This window comes from Galeopterus variegatus, unplaced genomic scaffold (assembly GCF_000696425.1).
Source record: "Galeopterus variegatus unplaced genomic scaffold, G_variegatus-3.0.2 Scaffold580, whole genome shotgun sequence".
NCBI classification, from domain to species: Eukaryota; Metazoa; Chordata; class Mammalia; order Dermoptera; family Cynocephalidae; genus Galeopterus; species Galeopterus variegatus.
In genome coordinates, this window is record NW_007726691.1 from 300,238 (window position 1) to 320,857 (window position 20,620).

The 20,620-nt window shown below is 35.7% G+C and overlaps 1 protein-coding gene across 4 annotated transcripts in view; it reads left to right on the forward strand.

Annotated features, from left to right (window-relative positions):
* ARHGEF12 (Rho guanine nucleotide exchange factor (GEF) 12) overlaps window positions 1-20,620 on the forward strand; it is a 147,035-nt gene that overhangs the window by 94,623 nt on the left and 31,792 nt on the right. For 2 of the 4 annotated variants that reach the window (XM_008570202.1, XM_008570204.1), the window contains 12 exons: window positions 1,021-1,161; window positions 6,268-6,348; window positions 8,619-8,711; window positions 10,296-10,406; window positions 10,706-10,804; window positions 13,759-13,801; window positions 14,109-14,214; window positions 14,662-14,799; window positions 15,269-15,301; window positions 15,605-15,734; window positions 16,692-16,797; window positions 18,154-18,366. In XM_008570202.1, the coding sequence (XP_008568424.1) occupies window positions 1,021-1,161; window positions 6,268-6,348; window positions 8,619-8,711; window positions 10,296-10,406; window positions 10,706-10,804; window positions 13,759-13,801; window positions 14,109-14,214; window positions 14,662-14,799; window positions 15,269-15,301; window positions 15,605-15,734; window positions 16,692-16,797; window positions 18,154-18,366 (1,294 nt within the window). The remainder of the gene's footprint in view (window positions 1-1,020; window positions 1,162-6,267; window positions 6,349-8,618; window positions 8,712-10,295; window positions 10,407-10,705; window positions 10,805-13,758; window positions 13,802-14,108; window positions 14,215-14,661; window positions 14,800-15,268; window positions 15,302-15,604; window positions 15,735-16,691; window positions 16,798-18,153; window positions 18,367-20,620) is intronic. The other 2 variants (XM_008570203.1, XM_008570205.1) reach the window with 1 other exon arrangement.

The following is a 20,620-nucleotide window of genomic DNA, read 5'->3' on the forward strand; positions in this document are numbered from 1 at the left end:
CAAAAAGGAAAAAAAAAAAAAAAAAAAAAAAAAAGAAAAAATAGCTCAGCATTTCAATGTCAACCAGACTTATATGGGGAGTCTTCAAAAAGTTAATGGAAAGATTTTATTATCTTTTAATTTTATTTTTTCACGAACTTTTAAAAGTACCCTCATATTCTATAATATTCAGATTTGGGATATGTAAAGCTCTTTGTACATAAAACAAAGTGGACAAATTGCCTATACATTTAAAATGAGTAAAAGCTATTGATTTGTCACTATTCCTGAGTTAGGTCTTAAGTGAAAGCCACATATTCATAGAATTAAAAGGAGTTTTTGAGGTTATCTGGGCTAATCTGCTCATTTTCAAATTAAAAAAATATCACAGTATGATTGAGAAAACTGGGTAAATGACTTCTACAAAGTCGTATAGTGTGTAAGGTCTCCTGACTTCCTGGCTTAACGTTCTTCTCATTACAATTATATATATTTTTTCATTACTATCAGTCCCACTAGCTTTGTCACATTTTAAGTATTATGCCTCAGTAATATTGATAGTTTTATGTTGCTAATACAGAACAAAGACATTTTTACCCTCTTTGAATAGTAAAAATGTGGTTCCTGATCTAAACGCGTGTAATAGTTTATGTTATAGCGTTGTGTCCTAAAATTGGCAATTTATTGAAAGTCTGAAGCACCAGAAGGCAGTTAACCAGAAGTTATAATCTTTACTAGTAGGCAGATATTATAAATTATATAAATTATTTTATCTTTTTGCTATATTTGGAAGTTCAGACTTTTACTCTCACATTACTAAAATATCACTTTCTCTGTCTTTAAGGTCATGTCATTTTAGAATCAGAATTAGTAGTTATTTATACTTTTTACTGGTAGAATTTTAAGCATTCTTTATCACATCAGAGTGTCAACTTTTGGCAGTCTCTCTGTAGATTGTAGCGGCCTTCTATTTCTTTATGCAGCCAGTAATGAAATTTTTCTTTTATGTGTTTGTGTGTGTGTTTCTTTAATCTGTTTTAGGATGTAGCCATAGTTATACCCTCTAGGTCTTTAGGTGATCCCCTGACGGTCAATGAGGCAGAAGCAGATCCTGGAGATGGAGTGGGCAGGACTGACTGTAGCAGTGGAGATGCTTCTCGGCCCAGTAATGACAATGCTGATGTAAGCATTAGTGTTCTAAATCTTTATCTTCTTGTATTCTTTCTTACAGACCTTTTCTAGATTTGATTTTAGGTCATGTAAATTAGAAGTGTTATCTTATTGCTTACTTTCTACCACCTCCATATTTAATATAGCAATTTAGTAAACAGAAATTCTGGATACTGTTGTATATGTGCTTTTAATTCCAGAATTCACTTTTTTCCTGAGACACGATTGCCAAATGTTTCTTTTACAGGAATGGAATTTCCCAGCAGGCATCTTGTTTGTGGGTAGAGAAGTTAATGCCAGTGCTTTCTTACTGAACCGACAGGCCAACTGTTGATATCTTTAAGAGCCTGTTAATATTCCATTTGTGGTCAGAGTGACTCAGTCTTGAATCATGGGGCACTTTGCCATTACAGAGAGGAATAGACTTGAGTAAATAGCCAAGGTTTAGTAACAGCACTTCTTGATTAACCCAGAAAATGCCTGATGAACATGAGTATTTGTTATAATGATAATAAAATACAAGGAGTCTTCAAAAAGTTCATGGATAGATTATTATTATCTTTTAATTCCATTTTTCCGCGAACTTTTTGAAGTACCTCCATATTATTAGTTGAATATGATATAGCACCATAGTCATATGAATACTTAAAAGCTGAGTTTGGTGTTAGTTACTTAGCAATGTTTTGTGTGTAGTATGCAGTGATAGGAATAATGACTTAAAAATGCTGTAGGTCGACCTCTTTAAAAGTGATGAGGGAAGTAGTCTGAGCCAGTGTTTTTATAACTGTCGGTCATGAAATCAATTTAGTGGGTTGTGACCAGTATTTACAAAAAAAGAATAGAACAGGAAGTAAGAGTGCTTTATATGTAGAAGAGGTGTTACTCCTTGTGACTTTTGTTGTATACACACATACACATATGTGCTGGTTAACAATGTAAAGTTTCTTTGTAATTAAAGGTTGTCATTAAAAAAAAAAATTTGAAAGCCCGCGGTGTAAGCCATTATTCAGGCTACCTCTGAGGCTTAGGCCCAATGACTCAGTTCCTCATGCAGGGAAAATTTGAGGATTTTTTTTTTTTGAAAGATGGTGATAGGAGTCTTGTGATTGGGTTGGCTAAAAGTTTTATGGGAAGAGAGAACAGAACTAAAGTTACCAGAGGTGGGAAAAGGGGGAAGGAGTAGGGGGGCTTAGTGAGAGATTGGTAAAGGGCCACAAAAAATGGTTATGTTGTATAATGCTGAATATACTAATTATTCTGATTTGAGCATTGCATATTGTACGCAGGTATTCATATTCAATGTGGCACCCCACATACATATGTGTAATCAATTGTTTCAGATTATTATTAACAAAAAATTTGTTAATAATAAAGATTTTAATGGAAAATTTTAATTTTGGCTTAAGAAAAAATACTAGCTAACATTTATTGGGCATACATACCATATGCTGTGATAAGGGTTTTACATTCCTTACCTTAGTTATTTCTCAAAACAGCCTTATGAAGTAGTACTACTGTTATTCTAACTTTACAAGAGAAAAAACTGAGGCCAAAGAGAGTTAACTAACTTGCCAAATTTACCCAGGCAATAAGTGATCTACCTTGACCTAGCTCCAAAGTACCATTATTCTAAATATAAACAAAAGCACTAAAGTATGAAAATGCATAACATTTTGGAAGAGCAGTGAAAATTTTAGGGCAACTTGGCATATCAGGGTGATGGATGAAATGGCTAGAGATTATCTTAGAAACAAAGTCTTGAGTCCACACTACAAAGGGCTTCAGTGTGTTCTAACAGTGCTATTGGGAATCCTTCTCATACTCTCCTTTTTGATTTAGTGCTGCTTCTCTTCTCTGTTTCTGTGGCTTGTCTCTACCAATAGGTGGAAGTTCCTTGAAAGCACAAGGACAGTCTTATCTGACTTTCTGTTTTCAAAGCATGGTAGATTGTAAGCATTCAGAACAAGTTATATGAATGAGAAATTTGAATTTCATCTTGTATTTAGAGGCATGTTAATAAAAACTTGTGGCTTAGAAATATAACCTTATAAAATAAAGAGTGAATTGGTGAGTGTAGAAATAGACATTCCAATGTTTGACATGTAATTGATGTTTAATAAGAATTTGAAAGAACAACATAATTAATGTGTAAAGCTTTTAGGATTTATCTTGCCTACAGAAAAACATGTCAGTGTGGAAAATGAATTGGAGTAGAGACAGGGAGATCTGTAAGAGAAGAAGACTGCTTGGCTTAGTAGGAACTTAACAAATGTGTGCTGAATAATTACCATTTATTGAATACCTGCTTTGTGTGAGAGGTTGTACCTAACTCATTACAGATACCCTTTTTAACTCTCATTATAATCTCAAAGAAACAATAGCACCATTTCATAGATGAGGAAAACTGAGGCCAAATAAATAAATGAATATTCTGAAGATCCAGATAAGAAATGATAAAGTCCAGAGCAGGGTATCTACTGAACACATAACAGAGTGGTTTAATTCCTACAAGTGTCTGTTCAAGGCTAAAAATGTGATTCTGTTATAGATTTCCGTGTTTGTTTCAATTGTACTGCAAAAAGTTTGGAGGACTAAGTCTTATTATCTTTTGAATCAATGTTTTTAATTTTTAAAATTTTCTTCTCATTTTTATAAAATAGTCTCCTGGCGGTGTTTGTGATATTAATATTGTAAAAATAAATTCTCTGCTTTTGCTCACCTTGGAGAAGGCTTTGAAGAGTTCATAACCCCATTTCTTTTTTTTTTTTTTTTTTGTCTTTTTCCGTGTCCGGCAACGGATCGCAACCCTCAGTGTTGCCCCCGTACCGGACCGGGGACCGGCAACGGGATTGCAACCCTCGGTGTCGCTCCCGCGCCTTGCTCAGCCCGTGAGCGGGAACCGGTCTGCATGTGGGATCCGAACCCTCGGGCGGGAGCGCTGCCGCGCTTCCCAAGCCGCGCACTATCCAGTGCGCCACCGGGCAGGCCCCATCATAACCCCATTTCTCACAAGAGAAACAACTTGATCACGAGTCATCATCTAAAATTTAGAGCGTCTGCCTCTTTGATTTTCAACTTGTGAATGATATTTTTGAAAAGTTATTTTAGAAAATTTTCAAACATATCCAGAAGTACCGAGACTAGCATAATTACCTCCCTCATGTCCCCGATAACCCAGCCTCAGCATTCATCATCGTGTGCTCAAACTTGTCTTGTCTATATCCCCTATTCCTCACACCCTCTAAACACTGGATTATTTTAAAAGTAAATCTAAGATATTATTTTATTAATATGTGTCCCTAAAAGGTAAGATGTTTTTAAAATATATGTATAATATCCTTATCAAACCTTAAGAATTAATATTTTCTTTATATATACAATTTGATTATCCTAATTATCTTATAATGATCTTTTTACAGTTTTTATTTTTGAATCAGGATCCAGTTAAGGTCCTCATATTGCCTTTGGTTGATAAGTCATTTTAAGTCTCTGCAATTTATAATAGTTCTCTCCTCTTTTTTTTTTCCTTGCTTTTTTTTTGTTGTTGTTGAAGAAATTGGGTAATATGTCTAGTAAAACAGCCCACTTTCTAATTGTATTTTCATGGTGTTTTATAACATGTTCCTGTATGTATATTTCCTGAAAACTGATAGTTAGATCTAGAGTCTTGATCAGATTAAGGTTTGATGGTTGTTGTTTGGCAAGAACAATTCATGGGTGGTACTGTATACATGCCATCCTATCACATCAGGGGGTGAATGTCTGGTTGTCTTACTGTGGTTGAATGTTTGTTTATGTTCAGGTGATGTCAACATGATTCCTTCATTATAAAGTTCCCCATCAAGCTTTTATGTAATGTTTTTACATGCCATTGATGGCCAAAATGCCTAGATTCATTATTTAATTAGGGGTTTCAAAAGGGAGATATTATAATTTTGTCATTCTTTCTGTATTTATTAGATGGAATTATTTTATAAAGAAGTATTTTTCCCTTACTAGCTATGAGGTTACCCTAAAATATAGCTTATACAGGGTATGCAGGATAAATACTTTTCCTTGACTCTTTTACGAAGCATCTGAAAAAAAATTTTTTCTTTATTCTATTCCTTTTATTTATTTTTATTTTTATTTTTTTTATTCTATTCCTTTTAAAGAATCTTTTCTTTGATTCTTTCCAGATGAGTTGATACCCTACCAAACTCCAAAGAGATGTGTGTGTAATATTTTGAACTCGTAGAACATGAACATGAGTTACCCTTTTTTGGTTGGTGGGAGCCCTCTCAAGTTGTCTCCTATGTTTTTTCACATGACTCTCCAGTATATTTGATAGCTTCCTTGCTTTTTGTGGCAGGATTATTCTAATCTTTCCTTTTATATCTCTTGTCAAAGACTCATAGTCATCCATTTCTCCAAAGTGGGGCATATATTTGAAACTGCTGTTTTCTCTGTCCTGTGATATCTTGGCATATGAGTAGATAACATGTGTGAGTATCTTCCCCTATTGGCATTCATACACCCGTCTCTCGTTCCTCATTTTCAGTTGCTCTGAAGAATAGCTCCCATTGCTTTGGGGTGTTTCTCATCACCCAAAAGTGAACTTTCCTCATGTCATGTAATTTGTATTTTACATACCATGTAAAGTTTATAAAAATCCATACAGCAGCTTTTACATGAGGTAGTGACAGAAAAATACAAGCTTACATTTATTCATATAAATAGGGCAAAATGCTTTTAACTTGGAAAGAATGGATAGTTTGGGAAAGTGGGGGTTAGGAAAGATAGATAAAGATAGCTTGATTTTGACATAATGAGTTTGAGATATGTAATGTATGTAGTTAGAGTTATTTGGTAGAAAAGTAACCCCCAGGCCTGGAGATTAGGTAAAGCTGTTCTATTGGTTCTGTGTTGTTTATTAACTTAAAACTGAAAAGCTGAGAGAATAAGTGATTTGCCAAAGTCAGGAAAAAAAGCAGTAGAGCCAGGTATTATATGAAATATATTTAGTAGTTTTAAATACAAATATAAAATTTAGTACATTAATTTTTTACACTATTTTTTCTTCTGGCCTTTTGGTGAGCCTCTTGAAATAAATTAATGGAAGATCTTTTTTTTCATTAGAGTCCCAAGACTGGCCTGAAAGAGAGGATTTTTGTAGATGAAAACCCAGAGAAAAATGAAGCAATTCAGGACAAGGACACCGTGAGTATGAAATTTAATGCAGTGAAAGTGCTGTCTTTAGCTTTCCTTGTATAGTACTCAAGGTATGGTAGACAGATGTGACATTTGCCTATTCTTTTTTTTTTTTTTTTAGAGAAAACTTAAAGGAATTTAATAAAGATTTGAATAAAAGAGATATTATATGGTTAGTTAGTGTTATTCAGTTGCTTAGTACTATTTGTTCTTGTGGTAGTGGTGGTAAAATATATATAATGTAAAATTTACTACTTTAACCATTTTTAAGGGTACAGTGGCATTAAGTATATTCATGTTATTTTGCAACCACCACCACCATCCATCTCCAGAACTTTTTCATCTTCCTCAACTGAAACTTGGTAGCCATTAAACACTCAGTCCATATTCCTCCTTCTCCCTATCCCTTGGCAACCGTTATCGTACTTTCTGTCTCTTTGAATTTGACTACTGTAGGTACACATGTAAATTGAATCATACATGTTTGTCCTTTTTGACTGGCTTACTTCACTAGCATAATGTTTCCAAGGTTCATCCATGTTGTAGCATGTGTCAGAATTTCCTTCCTTTTTCAGACTGAATAATATTCCATGATATGTATATATGACACATTTTGTTTATCCATTCATCTGTCAGTGGGTTGCTTCTACATTTGGGCCATTGTGAATAATGCTGCCCTGCTTTCAGTTCTTTCAGATATATACCTAGAAATGGGATTGCTGGCTCTTACCTGTTCTTAATTGAATGCTTTTAGCATTCTGATTTTATTTTTTAATTAGACTTGTTTAAAGTTTTATAGTAAAAGATTTAACAGCATTTTGTGATGTACCGATTAGTAGCAACATAAGAACTATTGAAAAATCAAAGACATTAAATCAGTTATAAAATCAAAAATTGACTGCTGCTATAAATGAATTTCTGTTGTTTCACCTGTCTTTTTTTTAATTTTTAAAGCCTTGTGATTAAAGAGAATAAAAGAGTAGTGAAAAAGGCAAGATCAAGTTAGGAGATACAGTACATAATGTTGCAATGCACTCAAGAAGGAAAAATTAGATACGTATTATTTACTCAGTTTATAACTTGTGGATCCGTTTATATAGTTTCAACTATAACTACTATGCAGATGATCCTCAAACCAGGATAGCCCCATCCTTCGTTGCTGAACTCTAGTTCCTGCATGTTCAACTGCTGTCAGATTTAAACCAAACTCATTCTTTTCCTATCTCTGCCAAACTTTTTATTTCTTTTAATGCTATATGGTCTTTGATTTTAGTGCTTATGGTCTTCAAACATCCCGTATTTATTACATTATACATCAATGCCGCTACACTGCCTTTTTCATGCTAAATCTGACTTTGTGCATTGACAAAGGGATGAACTGTTGCATGGGGTACAATCTGCCAACCTACAATTTATTTTTACAATTTTGTTACCATGTTTCTATAGCAGTGTTTGTGATATTACTTAAATTTTATTCCATTATGCCAGTGATTTTCAACCAGGAATGATTTTGCCCTTTAGGAGACTTTTGACAGTGTCTGGAAATGCTTTTTTGATTGTCGTGACTAAAAGGCTGCTACTGGCATCTAGTGGGTGGGTATAGCAGTCAGAGTTGCTGCTAAACATCCTATAAAGAACAGGACAACCCCCACAACAAAAAATTATCTGCCCAAAATGTCATCAGTTCCAGTTGAAAAACACTTCATTATGCACTTAAGAAAATGAATTTTAAATGAAAACATAGGGTTTAGTGACAACTTTCAATTAAGTACACTTAATAGAAATTTTTGGTTAGTACTTCTCAAGTATATTAACTTCTCTGCTAACTTTGTCTTATTTCTTTTCTCATTTTTCCTTTGTCCTATTGTCTTCTGTCACTTTTTTTTAATTTAATTTTTTCGTTGTAACTATGTAAACCAGTTTTCTTTCTGTAACAGGGCCTAGATATGTACGAATTAATAAGTGAAGTATACAGAAAGTGATTAGAATCAGATAACCAAGGGTGTGGTGAGCAAAGAGTATCTACTGTTTCACGGGGAAATGTTTTTACCCCCAAGAAACAAACAATACTGTCACAGTTGTTTTCTCCGCTAAAGTAGTTCATGGCCTTGAAAATTTGAGAACTACTACTTTGAAAATGAAGTACTTGAAAGAAAGTAAACCCCCCAAAATTTCACCAGTTAAGTGAACCATGTCTTTTTGATGGTTTGACTATTTTTTTCTCTGAATTTGACCACCAGATAATTTTTCTGTACCTTTTCTCTGAATGTTGTTACCAGGATACTCAGTCACTTGTGGGGAGTCCCTCAACCCGTATAGCACCTCATATTATTGGAGCGGAGGATGATGATTTTGGTACTGAACATGAACAGGTGATGACATTGTTTTCTAAAAAATAAATTATTAATTTTCTGAGATGTCTGATTTGTTGCAAAAATGAACATTTTCTGGATATTACATAAACATACGTAAGGATTTGAAGCTAAATCTTAGAACCAGTAGCCCCTTGTGTTACTTGCTTATTTTAGCTTTGACCGGTAGAAATGACTTTGCTTTTAAAGCCAGTAAGAGTTAGGTCATTGATTTCTACTTAAGTACTTCATTTTGTTGAGGCAGTTGGTGGGATGGGGTGGTGTATAGAAAGTGGTATTTTTTTAAAATTTCAAATCCCAATTGTTTATTGATGATATATAGGAATATGATTGGCTTGATTCTTGTCCTTGTATCTGTGATCTTTCTAAGTTCACTTATTATTTCTAGGAGCTTTTAAAAATAAGCCTTTGGGATTTTTGTCTTTTGGGACAATTTTTATTTCCTTGTTTTCAATCTGTTTATCTTTTATTTCTTGTTCTTGCCTTCATTGCACTGGCAATGAAGACTTCCATTATGAGGTTGAATTGGAGTGGTGAGACATCCTTGCCTTATTCCTTTTCTTAGGAAGAAAGCATTCAGTCTTTCATAATTAAGTATGATGTTAGCTATAGGTATTTTTGTACATGTTCTTTATTAGGCTAAGGAACATTCCTAGTTTGCTGAGAGTTTTTATCATGACTGGATGTTGAATTTTGTTGAATGATTGAGATGATCAAGTTTTTTTCTGATTTATTCTCTTAATATGTTAAATTATATTGGTTGATATTAGAATGTTGTACCAGCCTTGTATTCCTGGAATGAACCCTAACTGGTCATGATGTATTATCCCTTTTATATGTTGTTGGATTTAATTTGCTATTTCGCTAAGGAATTTTGCATCTACGTTCATGAGGGATATTGGTCTGTACTTTTCTTTTTTGTGATACTTTGGCTTTGATAGTTGGGTAATGCTGGCCTTTAGAATGATTTGGGAAGTGATTCTTTACATTTTCTGGCAGATATTGTATAGAATTGTTATTATTTGTTTAGATTAACTTTCTTTTCTGATTTATCTAAATGTGAAACATTATATGGAAATTATGATGCTGGTTTACCTTAAGTTTAACTATTGCTGTTTTCTATGTTTAGTGTATTTAGAGATAATACAAATATTCTAGCAGTTGTCTTAACTTAAAATCATACAGCTCCATTTCCTTTCATCATTTCTGCAATTAGCCCAAAAGAAAAGGAAAAACAGCTATTTTGTTATCGGGCAAAAGCCTTCCATTACATTTTTAGAAATGTTAGACTGTTTTTACTTTACTGATTTGTAGACATCTAAGCTCCTTGATAATCATCTCCTAAACTTGCATTCTCCCAAAATGGTCTGTCTTCTAACCTATCTCCAAGAGATGATTAATTTTCAGACGAAGAGATTCTATAGCCTGTGTTGCTAATAAATTTTAGTGAAATTTTTTTAAATCTTGAATTTTTTATAGGGAGGTCAAAGTAATAATTTCAAATAGCTATGTTCAGTTGAGCCTACATTGCATTTTGAATTTGTATGTTGGAGTTATTGATGTAAAACTATTTTCTTCTTCTAGATCAATGGGCAGTGCAGCTGTTTCCAGAGCATTGAACTTCTAAAATCTCGCCCTGCTCACTTGGCTGTTTTCTTACACCATGTAGTTTCACAGTTTGACCCTGCAACATTGGTAATATATTTTACAGTTTAGCTGATTCAGAGTTCTTATATTGATTCATACTATAGAACTTTTTATATCCACAAGATGAGTGGACAGGCTTCTTTCAGTTTTCCAAACATGCAAGCATGGATATTAAAGATACTTAAAATGTTATTAATTTATTTTTTTAAAAGACTTGGTTACATGGTAATAACTACATTGTTTATGGTGACCTACCTGTTCCAAACAATCCTAATCAATGAGGATCTAGCAAATTACATTTTCCATAATTTCTCACTTTGTCTTTTCTATTTCTTTCTCCACTATAGCTTTGTTATCTCTATTCAGACCTGTATAAGCAGACCAATTCCAAGGAAACTCGTCGCATCTTCCTTGAGTTTCATCAGTTCTTCCTGGATCGATCTGCAGTAAGTTGCCAAATTAATATTATAATCTTTGCTTTAGTACATTGAATTATTAACCTTCTACATCCAACCTTCCCTCCTGTATTATTTTTTGGATTTTGTTGTGCTTTCTGATATCTGTGTTATATCTCAATCATTGACTATTCTTGATTGTTATTTTTTAATCATTTCTTAATTAGTTTTAGGCATATGAATTCTCATAGTAGGTTTTAGGGGCTATATATATATATGTAAATTTGGGTTTTTACGTTGTGTAGTTAGAACAAGGGAATGAAAAGGAGAACGTGTGCGTGCATGCACGTGCAAGAGGGTACTTCAAAAAGTTCATGAAAAATAGAATTGAAAGATAATACAAATCTTTCCACCAACTTTTTGAAGTATTCTCATATTAGGATTCAAGGGATAATACTTGCATAATTGAACTCTGGGTAGCCTCTGAAGTTTGGAGGGACAAGCTTAACTAAAAAGTGGTGGAAAAGATCTCACTAACACTGAAATAAATGACAATAGTGTTTTATTTTACCAATAAAGATGTTAATAAGGTTTTTAAACTAAGTTTCATTATTAGCCTTGATATGGGTAAATAGCAGTTAGTCCTTCATGCATCCTGGATAATCATGCCGCACATTCCAAGTTCCTTCACATTTGCAGTTCTTTTAAATGACTACTTCATACCATCTTTCTCCTAGCCTTTTCTCAGCTGATGACTATGCTGTTTCTCTGAGAAATTTAAAGTATACAGAAGAGAACTTCTACCAGATGTATCACTTACCTCCATCATACCACATACACTGCTTTTTCTCTTGATGCTATGGAGGGATAGTCCATCCTTTATCCAAAGCCTTCTCTTTCCCTGTCTACCCAGAGTTTATTTCTGTATTCTTGCTCAAAAACCTTACTCTAGCAATTATCCTTCCCTCCCGTGCATGATCAATTTTTTGTTTTCTAAAGAAGCTTTCATGTTAGCATGCAAACATTGTTCTTTTTCCTATCTTAAAACAAACACACACACACAAACATTTTGGTTCCACTTCTCCCTCCAGCTCCTTCCCCATTTTCTGTGTATTCCTTTACAAAGTTACTTATACACTTGCACACTGCTAAATATGATTACCTTCTGAATGAGGCCTTCCCTGACAAACCTACTTAAAGTCTCACCTCCTTCACTTTCTGTCACTTCTTCTGTGTTATCTTTGTCCACAGAAATGTATATTTTATTTATTTTGTTTGTTTGTTTATATTCCTACTCTTCCTACCCTGTATATAAGCTCCATGCGGGCAGATTTGTTTGTTCTTTTTGTTTGCTCCTGTGTCCCCAACACTGAAGAGTTCCTTGCACATAGTAGTCACTGAGATATTTGTTGAATTAATTAGGATTCTGATTATACTGCCATTGTTTAAAATATCACATATTATTTTTATTAAAATAAGTTGCTTTGATGGAGAATGACAGTATATTTAAGTGTATTTGAGTTTCACATTTCTTAAGAGCTCTAAGCTAAGTCAAAACTGTATTTTGCTGCTCATGATCTACATAAGTACTGTATATCAACATGAAAGTTTAAGGAGAATCCTGATTGATTAATTTGCTAATTATTTTCTTATGCTACAAGTCATACTTATTTCATATAAATACACAGATACACAAATGAACTTTTATATACCTTTTTGCATTTGTGAAGAAAGTTTATTTGAACTATACTACCTGGCAACTTTAAAGAGAAAGTTTTTTGGGTTTTTTTGTCTTTTTTGTGACCGGTAAGGGGATCACAACCCTTGGTGTGGTGTCACTCGCACCGCGCTCAGCCAGTGAGCGCACCGGTCATTCCTATATAGGATCGGAACCCGCGGCGGGAGCGTCGCTGCGCTCCCAGCGCTGCACTCTCCCAAGTGCACCATGGGCTGGCCCAAAGAGAAAGTTTTGAAATCCACTTCATTCTTCTGCAAATGAACATAAGAGGTGTCATAATTTTTAGTGGTGACTTATTTTCAAATTTAAACTTCACATCTTATAGGAATTGCTTAAATTCTGGAGGTATATGATTAAATAAGTATACAATACAAAATAAACACGAAGGGCCGGCCCCATGGCTCACTCGGGAGAGTGAAGCACTGGTAGCACCGAGGCCACGAGTTTGGATTCTATATAGGGATGGCCAGTGTGCTCACTGGCTAAGCGTGGTGCAGACCACACCCTGCCGAGGGTTGCAATCCCCTTACCGGTCAGGAAAAAAAAAAAAAAAACATGAAGAGGTTAAGATAGTTCCTCCAAATGCAGAATAATAAAATTTTTCCTTCAAATTGATAGAGGAAAATACAACAATCTGGTAATGGGACCAAAAACTGCAATTATTATTAGGGAAAACCTTAGCTAGGAAGAAATAAATTCTAAGACAGTTACCTTAGTTAGTTTAATAACAAAAGCTATGGATGATTCCAGGAGATTTAAGACTCCAAAAACTCAACATTACTTTCTCATTTAGAGTGTGACTGTTATGAGGGTTAACTTTACACAGGAAAATGACTGGGAATATCATGGTCTATAGGCTGAGCATCTCAGATATAGGAAATATATATGACTAAATTTTTCATATGATAACATACACATAGTTTGGGTTTTAATTATATTGATTCAAATGATGCATAACTGATTAACCAATGATCCTAAAAAGTCAGAGCCAGTGTATTCATTAGGATTAAATATGATACAAAAGTATTTAGTTATGTAGTGAGATGACTGTAGACATTTTGTTTATAACATGATCCTTGGGAAAAGGGCATCTTTAAACGATAGATTGTTCCATAGCTATGAAATTTGGATGAATAAATGAGCTTATACGTGAATATGTTTGTAAGAATAGGTATCCAAGTTGTGATACTTTACTTTATACAAGTACTTATATACATCTTGAAAAGTCTTTAGTGCTGTTTCACTTTTTGTTTGCATTTTGTTTTAGCACCTGAAAGTTTCTGTTCCTGATGAAATATCTGTAGATCTAGGTAAGTTTGGATCACCAACATTCTGGAGAATTACATCTCTATAGATATGTAGCTCAGCTCATCTCTAAAGGTTTTATATGTCACATGGTGACTAGCTTGATCACCTGAATCTCCACAGAAGAAGAGTCTATATTTAAGGGTAAATGAAATCTAGATTCTGAGATGAAATATATGAAATGCACTGAAGAACTTCTTTTTGGTGCATTCCAAGTTAAATTTGTACCAAGTAGCATTGATATGTTGCCAGTTATATGTTGGACAGAACATACCTTTAGATCAAATAATTTCTTTTCTATTCTTTATGCAGAAAAGAGAAGACCTGAGCTTATTCCTGAGGATCTACATCGCCACTATATCCAAACTATGCAAGAAAAAGTCCACCCAGAAGTTCAGAGGCACTTGGAAGATTTTCGGTAAGCCCGGTGATAGATAAAACCTGATATGGTCATTCTGAATTTATTTTTTTTTAGGTAGAAAAAATTTACACATTAAATACTAGCTTAGTACTAGTTAAACCGTGTGATCTTATCACTGTTATTAAAACATAATGAATATCTGGAGTCAAAGGGTTAGAGTAGAATGTAGAGTCCTTAATCCCCTTCTGTACACTTTCAGGATTAAAGCTCAGTACTGTGTCTTTGCTAAGTGTGTTTCTTCAAGATATGTGTTCTTTGAGTGATTGCCTATGAATTTTTTTCTTCTGTTATCCTAGGTGACATTGGTCTATAAATAGAAAACTATGACATTTTGCTTGTTCGTAGAAATTCATAGCTATGGAGACTTTGATTGAAATGTCTCCATGGGGAGATTGTTTTTCTCTAGGCTACTCAAAAATTTTCTCCTATTCCCTTTACCATCAGGCAGAAACGTAGTATGGGACTGACCTTGGCTGAAAGTGAGCTAACTAAACTTGATGCAGAGCCTAACAAGGACCGGATAACTTTGGAGAAGGAGCGGGCATGTGCAGAACAGATTATTGCCAAAATTGAAGAAGTGTTGTAAGTAATAGAAGTGTATGTAGAAATGCCCTCTCTACTGAGATGCTAGTTATGCTTGAAGTACCCTTTGAACAAATTTAGAAGGGCTGTCAGATTGTATATGTGGAGCTGTTAGTTTTGTTACAATACTTAAGAAACTGGAATTTTCTTTTCTGATGTTTTATTTTCAGTAAAGTTCTTGTGTTTCTTTTTCTGGGTGTTGGTAAATGAGTAATTCTAAAATTTCTAGTCAGTAATTAAAAAACAGGTTGAATTCTTTTATTGGTTTTAATTCATAGGTTTTGACATCAGTGTGAAAAGTGTATAGTTCCTTTGGGGATTAGCTTTCTTTTGGCATTTTACTGTAAGTGACAGAGATATAGGGTGGGACCCAGAGCATTTTCCTCTGTTCTGTTGTTTCAAGTATCTGAGTTTAATAGCAACTCTTATTAAACTTTTATATTTCATTTTTAAACATTTTTATTTTTAGGATGACTGCTCAGGCTGTAGAAGAAGATAAGAGGTAATATAACTGTTTTTCCCTAGCATTTTAAGAAAAAAAGAAGTTATCTTTTCTCCTGTTAGCCTTAAACTACAGTTTATTTCTTTTAACTTACAAATATAGACTGTGGTCTCCCTCTGGTGGCCTGTATTGTATTTGACTAATATTCTAGTGTCATCTTGAGTAGAATTCTTTTCTGCGTACAATGAAAAGATCTTTATTTTTTGCTTGATTAATTTCAGGAATTCCAGTGCTGGGGTTTTAGAAATCATTTGATGTCTTTATTCTACTAATCCTCCCTCCTCAGAATCTTATTTTACTTAGTCTTATCTCCCCTAGTTCCACAATGCAGTATGTTATTCTCATGTACATGAAGCATTTGGGAGTAAAAGTGAAAGAACCCCGGAATTTGGAGCACAAGCGAGGTCGGATTGGATTCCTTCCAAAAATCAAGGTAAGACTGGAATAATAATAGAGAGTGCCCTGGTATTGGTGCTTCTTTACGTTTGGTTTCTCTGTTTTTCTTCTTCTTAATATTTGCTTAATCAACAAATTAGTGGTAGGCATATTAAAAGGTATAAGATATGGTCCCTGTTCTCAAAAATCTCAAATCTAGACATAAACAGACAAATCTAGTCTTTTTTTTTTTTTTTTCCTTTTTGTCTTTTTTCGTGTCCGGCAACGGATCGCAACCCTCAGTGTCGCACCCGCACCGGACGGGACTGGCAACGGGATCGCAACCCTTGGTGCTGCGCCCGCACCTCGCTCAGCCAGTGAGCAGGAACCGGTCTGTATGTGGGATCCGAACCCTCGGCGGGAGCGCCGCCGCACTCCCAAGCGGCGCACTGCAGCAGTGCGCCACCGGGCCAGCCCGACAAATCTAGTCTTATAAGCTTATTTTAGACAATATGAAAAATGAAAATAGCAATTTACACAGAGTGCCATTCCCAACTCTGTTAGTGTCTTATACTTTTCTTTTACAGTGCCTGTCAGAGTTTGTAATTATTTGTGTTTTTAATGTTTGCTAGATTGTAAAGCTCTGTGAGGGCAAAGACCTTTTTCATTATTGTATTCTTAGCTTTTAGCGTAGTGCCTTCACACATTAGGAGCTTAGTAAATATTTGTTGAATGGATGAATGAATTGTTTAGAAGCTCCTGGTAAATGTGTTATAAAATTATCCTTTTGTTTTCCAAAATTTTCAGCTCTAAAGGGTTTGAAAAGACATCTTGAGTTTGAGGTGTACACAGTACTGTGTGTCAGCCTCTGATGTGTGCTCTGTGCATGTGTGCTTTCATTTACATTTAACTAATTTATTTCAACTGACCGTTAGATTCTCACTTCTGTGTTTGAAAACAGCAAAAGAAATCTACACTGTTACATACTGCTAATCTCTTTGTACCTCAACTCTAGCAAAGTATGAAGAAAGATAGAGAAGGCGAAGAAAAAGGGAAGCGAAGAGGATTCCCCAGTATCCTGGGACCCCCAAGGAGACCAAGCCGTCATGACAACAGTGCAAGTACGTTGAAGTTTTGAAATGCTGTAATCCCAGTTTCGTGCCATCTTTACTTCAGAGTCTCCTTTGCTAGAATGAATTGCTGGAGAAAGGCGTTCTTGAGATGATTTCACTGAACTTCCAATGTAGCTTGTTTCCATTCAGTATTATTTCTGAACTAAGTATCCCCTATTGTGACGTAAAATTGCCATAAACATCTCCTTTAATGGCAGTATTCTTTCAGATGTCCATAACATAATTTGCTTACCTATTCTGATTTTTTTTTGCATTCAAGTTATGTTTGTTAAATTAAAAGAAAAAAACAAAAAAAAAGTGTTCATGGATCTCTCCATCATACTTTGTTTAATCTCTTTATACATATATCACTCTCCCCATACTTTTTCAATTTCTCCACCTCTCCACTGTGTTTTTTTGCTGATCTCCCTCCACCCCCAAGTTCAATGGAGAGAGACCAGCTCACTAGAGAAGGCTGAAGGAGAAATAGGGATGGTGGTATGGTGGGGAGAGTAACTAGGTCATGTAGTGGTTCTCATCTTGGATAGTACCATATTTGAAAATATTGGTGTGGTGTGAGTGGGAGTGGAGTTGTATTACAGTGATAATGAATGTCCTTCACAATGAGAAAGTCTCACTCAAATGCTAGTGGTGCCCCTTGTTAAGAAACACTGAGAAGGTGAAGGAAATTTTCAGAGAGGAGGTTGAGGGGATGGAGGATTTCACAGATGCTGATCATGATTTCCAAAGGGTATAGAAAAATAATTTTAGGAATTAGGGAAGATGGGGTTAGATTATGGGCATAAAAAGCTGTGTGAGGATGTTCAGTGCTATCGAGGATGATGTCCCGAGAGGCTTTGGCTTCTCATGGCGGCTGATGGGAACAGGGATAATAAGCAGGATAGGGAACAGTCTCTGAGGCATATTGTGATGATGAAGTTGTGAGTGTTGGGGGAGAGGTGGGGTGGGGACATGCTAAGAGCTCACTGAGACATAGGGCTTCATCTTCATAATGAATACAGCTCTATATGTGTCTGTCTATGTTTTTCAGCATTCCCTGTCCCCTACCCACCATTGCTCTCTTCATTTCCTTTTCTCATGACTCTTCTTCTTCCTCTTCCCCCTCCTCATCCTCATCTTCCACCTTCTCCCTGCCTTTTCTCTTCATCCCTCCTCCATCTTCTTATCTCCCACCTACGCCTTCCTCCATCTGTCTCTCTCTATTCCTTGCTCTCTGAAATAATTAATTTTACGTTTTTCTAGGGCCAACTATGTTTCAGACATTTTTTCAGGTCCTTTTACATCATCTTTTTTTTCCTTTTAGCATTTTGCAACACAGATTATTAACCATTGCTTTCTGTTCAGTTGGCAGAGCCATGGAACTACAGAAGCAACGTTACCCTAAGCACTTACCCACACCCTCGTCTGTGAGTCCTGAACCCCAGGACTCTGCTAAGTTGCGCCAGAGTGGGTTAGCAAATGAAGGAACAGACACTGGATACCTGCCTGCCAATTCCATTTCTTCAGTGGCTTCAGGGGCCACTCTTTCCCAGGAAGGAGGGAAAGAGAATGATACGGGTGAGCTAATGTTGTAGTTTAGCTTAACTAAGTATCAAGATTTTAAAATAAACACACTGACTGAAAAATAGAGTAGCAGATTATTTTAATCAAGACTGAATCCCAGTTTAATTTAGGTTTAACATCTTAATATTCTGCAACCCATGGCAAGCCTATGCTGAATGATAACTCCTATTTCTCATCCATCCAAAAACTATTTATAGAGCTTTCTGTCAGGCATTTGCTTTGTATCACATGTTAGCATGCAATAATTGTACACAGGTGCTTGCCCCATGCAGCTTAGTCTCATGGGGGAAATAGTCACGTAAATAAAAAATTCAAATTGTGCTAAGTCCAATAAAGCAAAGTTAAAGAGAGCATTGAGGGGACTGGTCAGTAGTTACAGGCAGATGTTGGGGGTCTAAAGAAGACTTTAAAAAAATCTGAGATGCTAGAATTTTTTTTTTTTCCCTTTTTGTCTTTTTTCGTGACCGGCAACGGGATCGCAACCCTCAGTGTCGCGCCCGCACCGCGCTCAACCAGTGAGCGGACCGGTCTCTATATGGGATCCGAACCCTCGGCGGGAGTGCTCCCAAGCACCGCACTCTACCGAGTGTGCCACCGGGCCGGCCCTTGTTTTGTTTTTTAAATGTTAGGGGAAGCCAGCTGAGAGAAGAGGTTGACTATGTAGGAGAGAGACTGTATAAGCAATAGAATAAAGTTTTGAGAAGGAAAGAGGAGAAGGGATGTAGAGTGTATGTAAAGAGCAAGGCTATTAGCTGAGAGTGAGGTTTTAGTGAGTGAGGCAAAGGGATTTGAAAAGGAAAGAAAGATATGAAGTAATTGTAGATAATTGGGAAAGAAGCTTATTACCATATTTAAACTTGTTAAAATGCATTTATTAAGCAAGTGAGCTGGGAAAATAGGTGGTTTTATTTGAAGCAGGGAATGCCTGTCTGTATTAGTAGTCTGGAGGCAGTTCAATTAATGGTGATGACATGATTAAGAATGAGGCTGTGGGAGTGGTCACTGAAGTGGTATAGAGGAAGTTACTAGGGATGAAGAAGGTAAGGAACCAAGGAGTCAGGAATTTGAATAGCTTAGTATACATGGGTTTTGAGGTCACCTAGTATGATTTTAGCATGGAGAAGAAAACTGTGAGCCAGCAGCCGAAGGTTTAGTATTGCTAGATGATTGTTGTGAGGAGGGGGAGAACATGTGATAATATCCAGAGTATGAGAGCCTTAATGAAGCAAGTGAGTTTTACAAGAAAGCAGCAGGATAGTGGTCTAAAAGTCGTACTGAGGATTAAGAAGGCCGTTCATCTCGTCTCCACCGTGAAGGAAACAGTGGATGACAGGAACATCAGTTCTGTTTGAGAGGACTATAGCAAAGAGGTAACATAACCCCCATAGGGTCGGCAGGTTTCTATTTAAGGCAAAGAAGTGGGAGTGACATTTGGAGAAAAGTCTGGGGATTTTGTCAGATTTGGCATTCTGAAGATGTTGGATTGAGTATATGCATTGATATTTTATGGCTTCCATGACTCATTAAAATAAAACATAATAAATATATAAAGGAAAATAAAAACCATAAAGGGAAGTAGAGGAAGAGAGTATGTTGTCAGCAAATAAGAGAGTTCAACAACTATTTGGGAGATTGAAAGTGGACAAAAGTGATTTGATGAATAAACAATGTTAAGGAAGCCAGAGCCCATAATTTGTTTAAGGAGTTCAAGGTGGGAGCCAACCTGCCCATTTGAACCCTGGAGAGACTTTGGGCTTAGAGTTGGCATATGTTAGGGAGTGCATAAATAAGAAGTAGCGCTGAAAATAGTGAATAAATTGAAGGTCTGTAATCAAAACAGGTGTGTCAGCAGCTTCTGATCCCTGAATTATAGAATTTAAGTCTGTTAGTTATGGACCAGAAGAAGACCAGTGTGCTCTTTTTTAGAGAAATCGAATGTATTATGTAGGGAGAATTAAGTCCTCCATAGTATTAATGTCCTGAAGTTCTAACATTTGGGAGCCTAGAGCTCGACAATAGGCATGCCAGTGATTTACCCTGTCAGAGAGCTCCCGACTGAAACGAGCCTATTTCCACACAGCAGCAAAAGAAAGCCAAAGCAGCTACTTCTTAAATATGAACTTCATTACTCACTCATGGCAAAGTTTGCTTATTAGAGTCAAGACCTAAGATAATATATAATGCCAAACATATCAGATGATGGCATAAGAGAGAATACAAAATAAACAGAAAAATTGCTCCCAAAAGA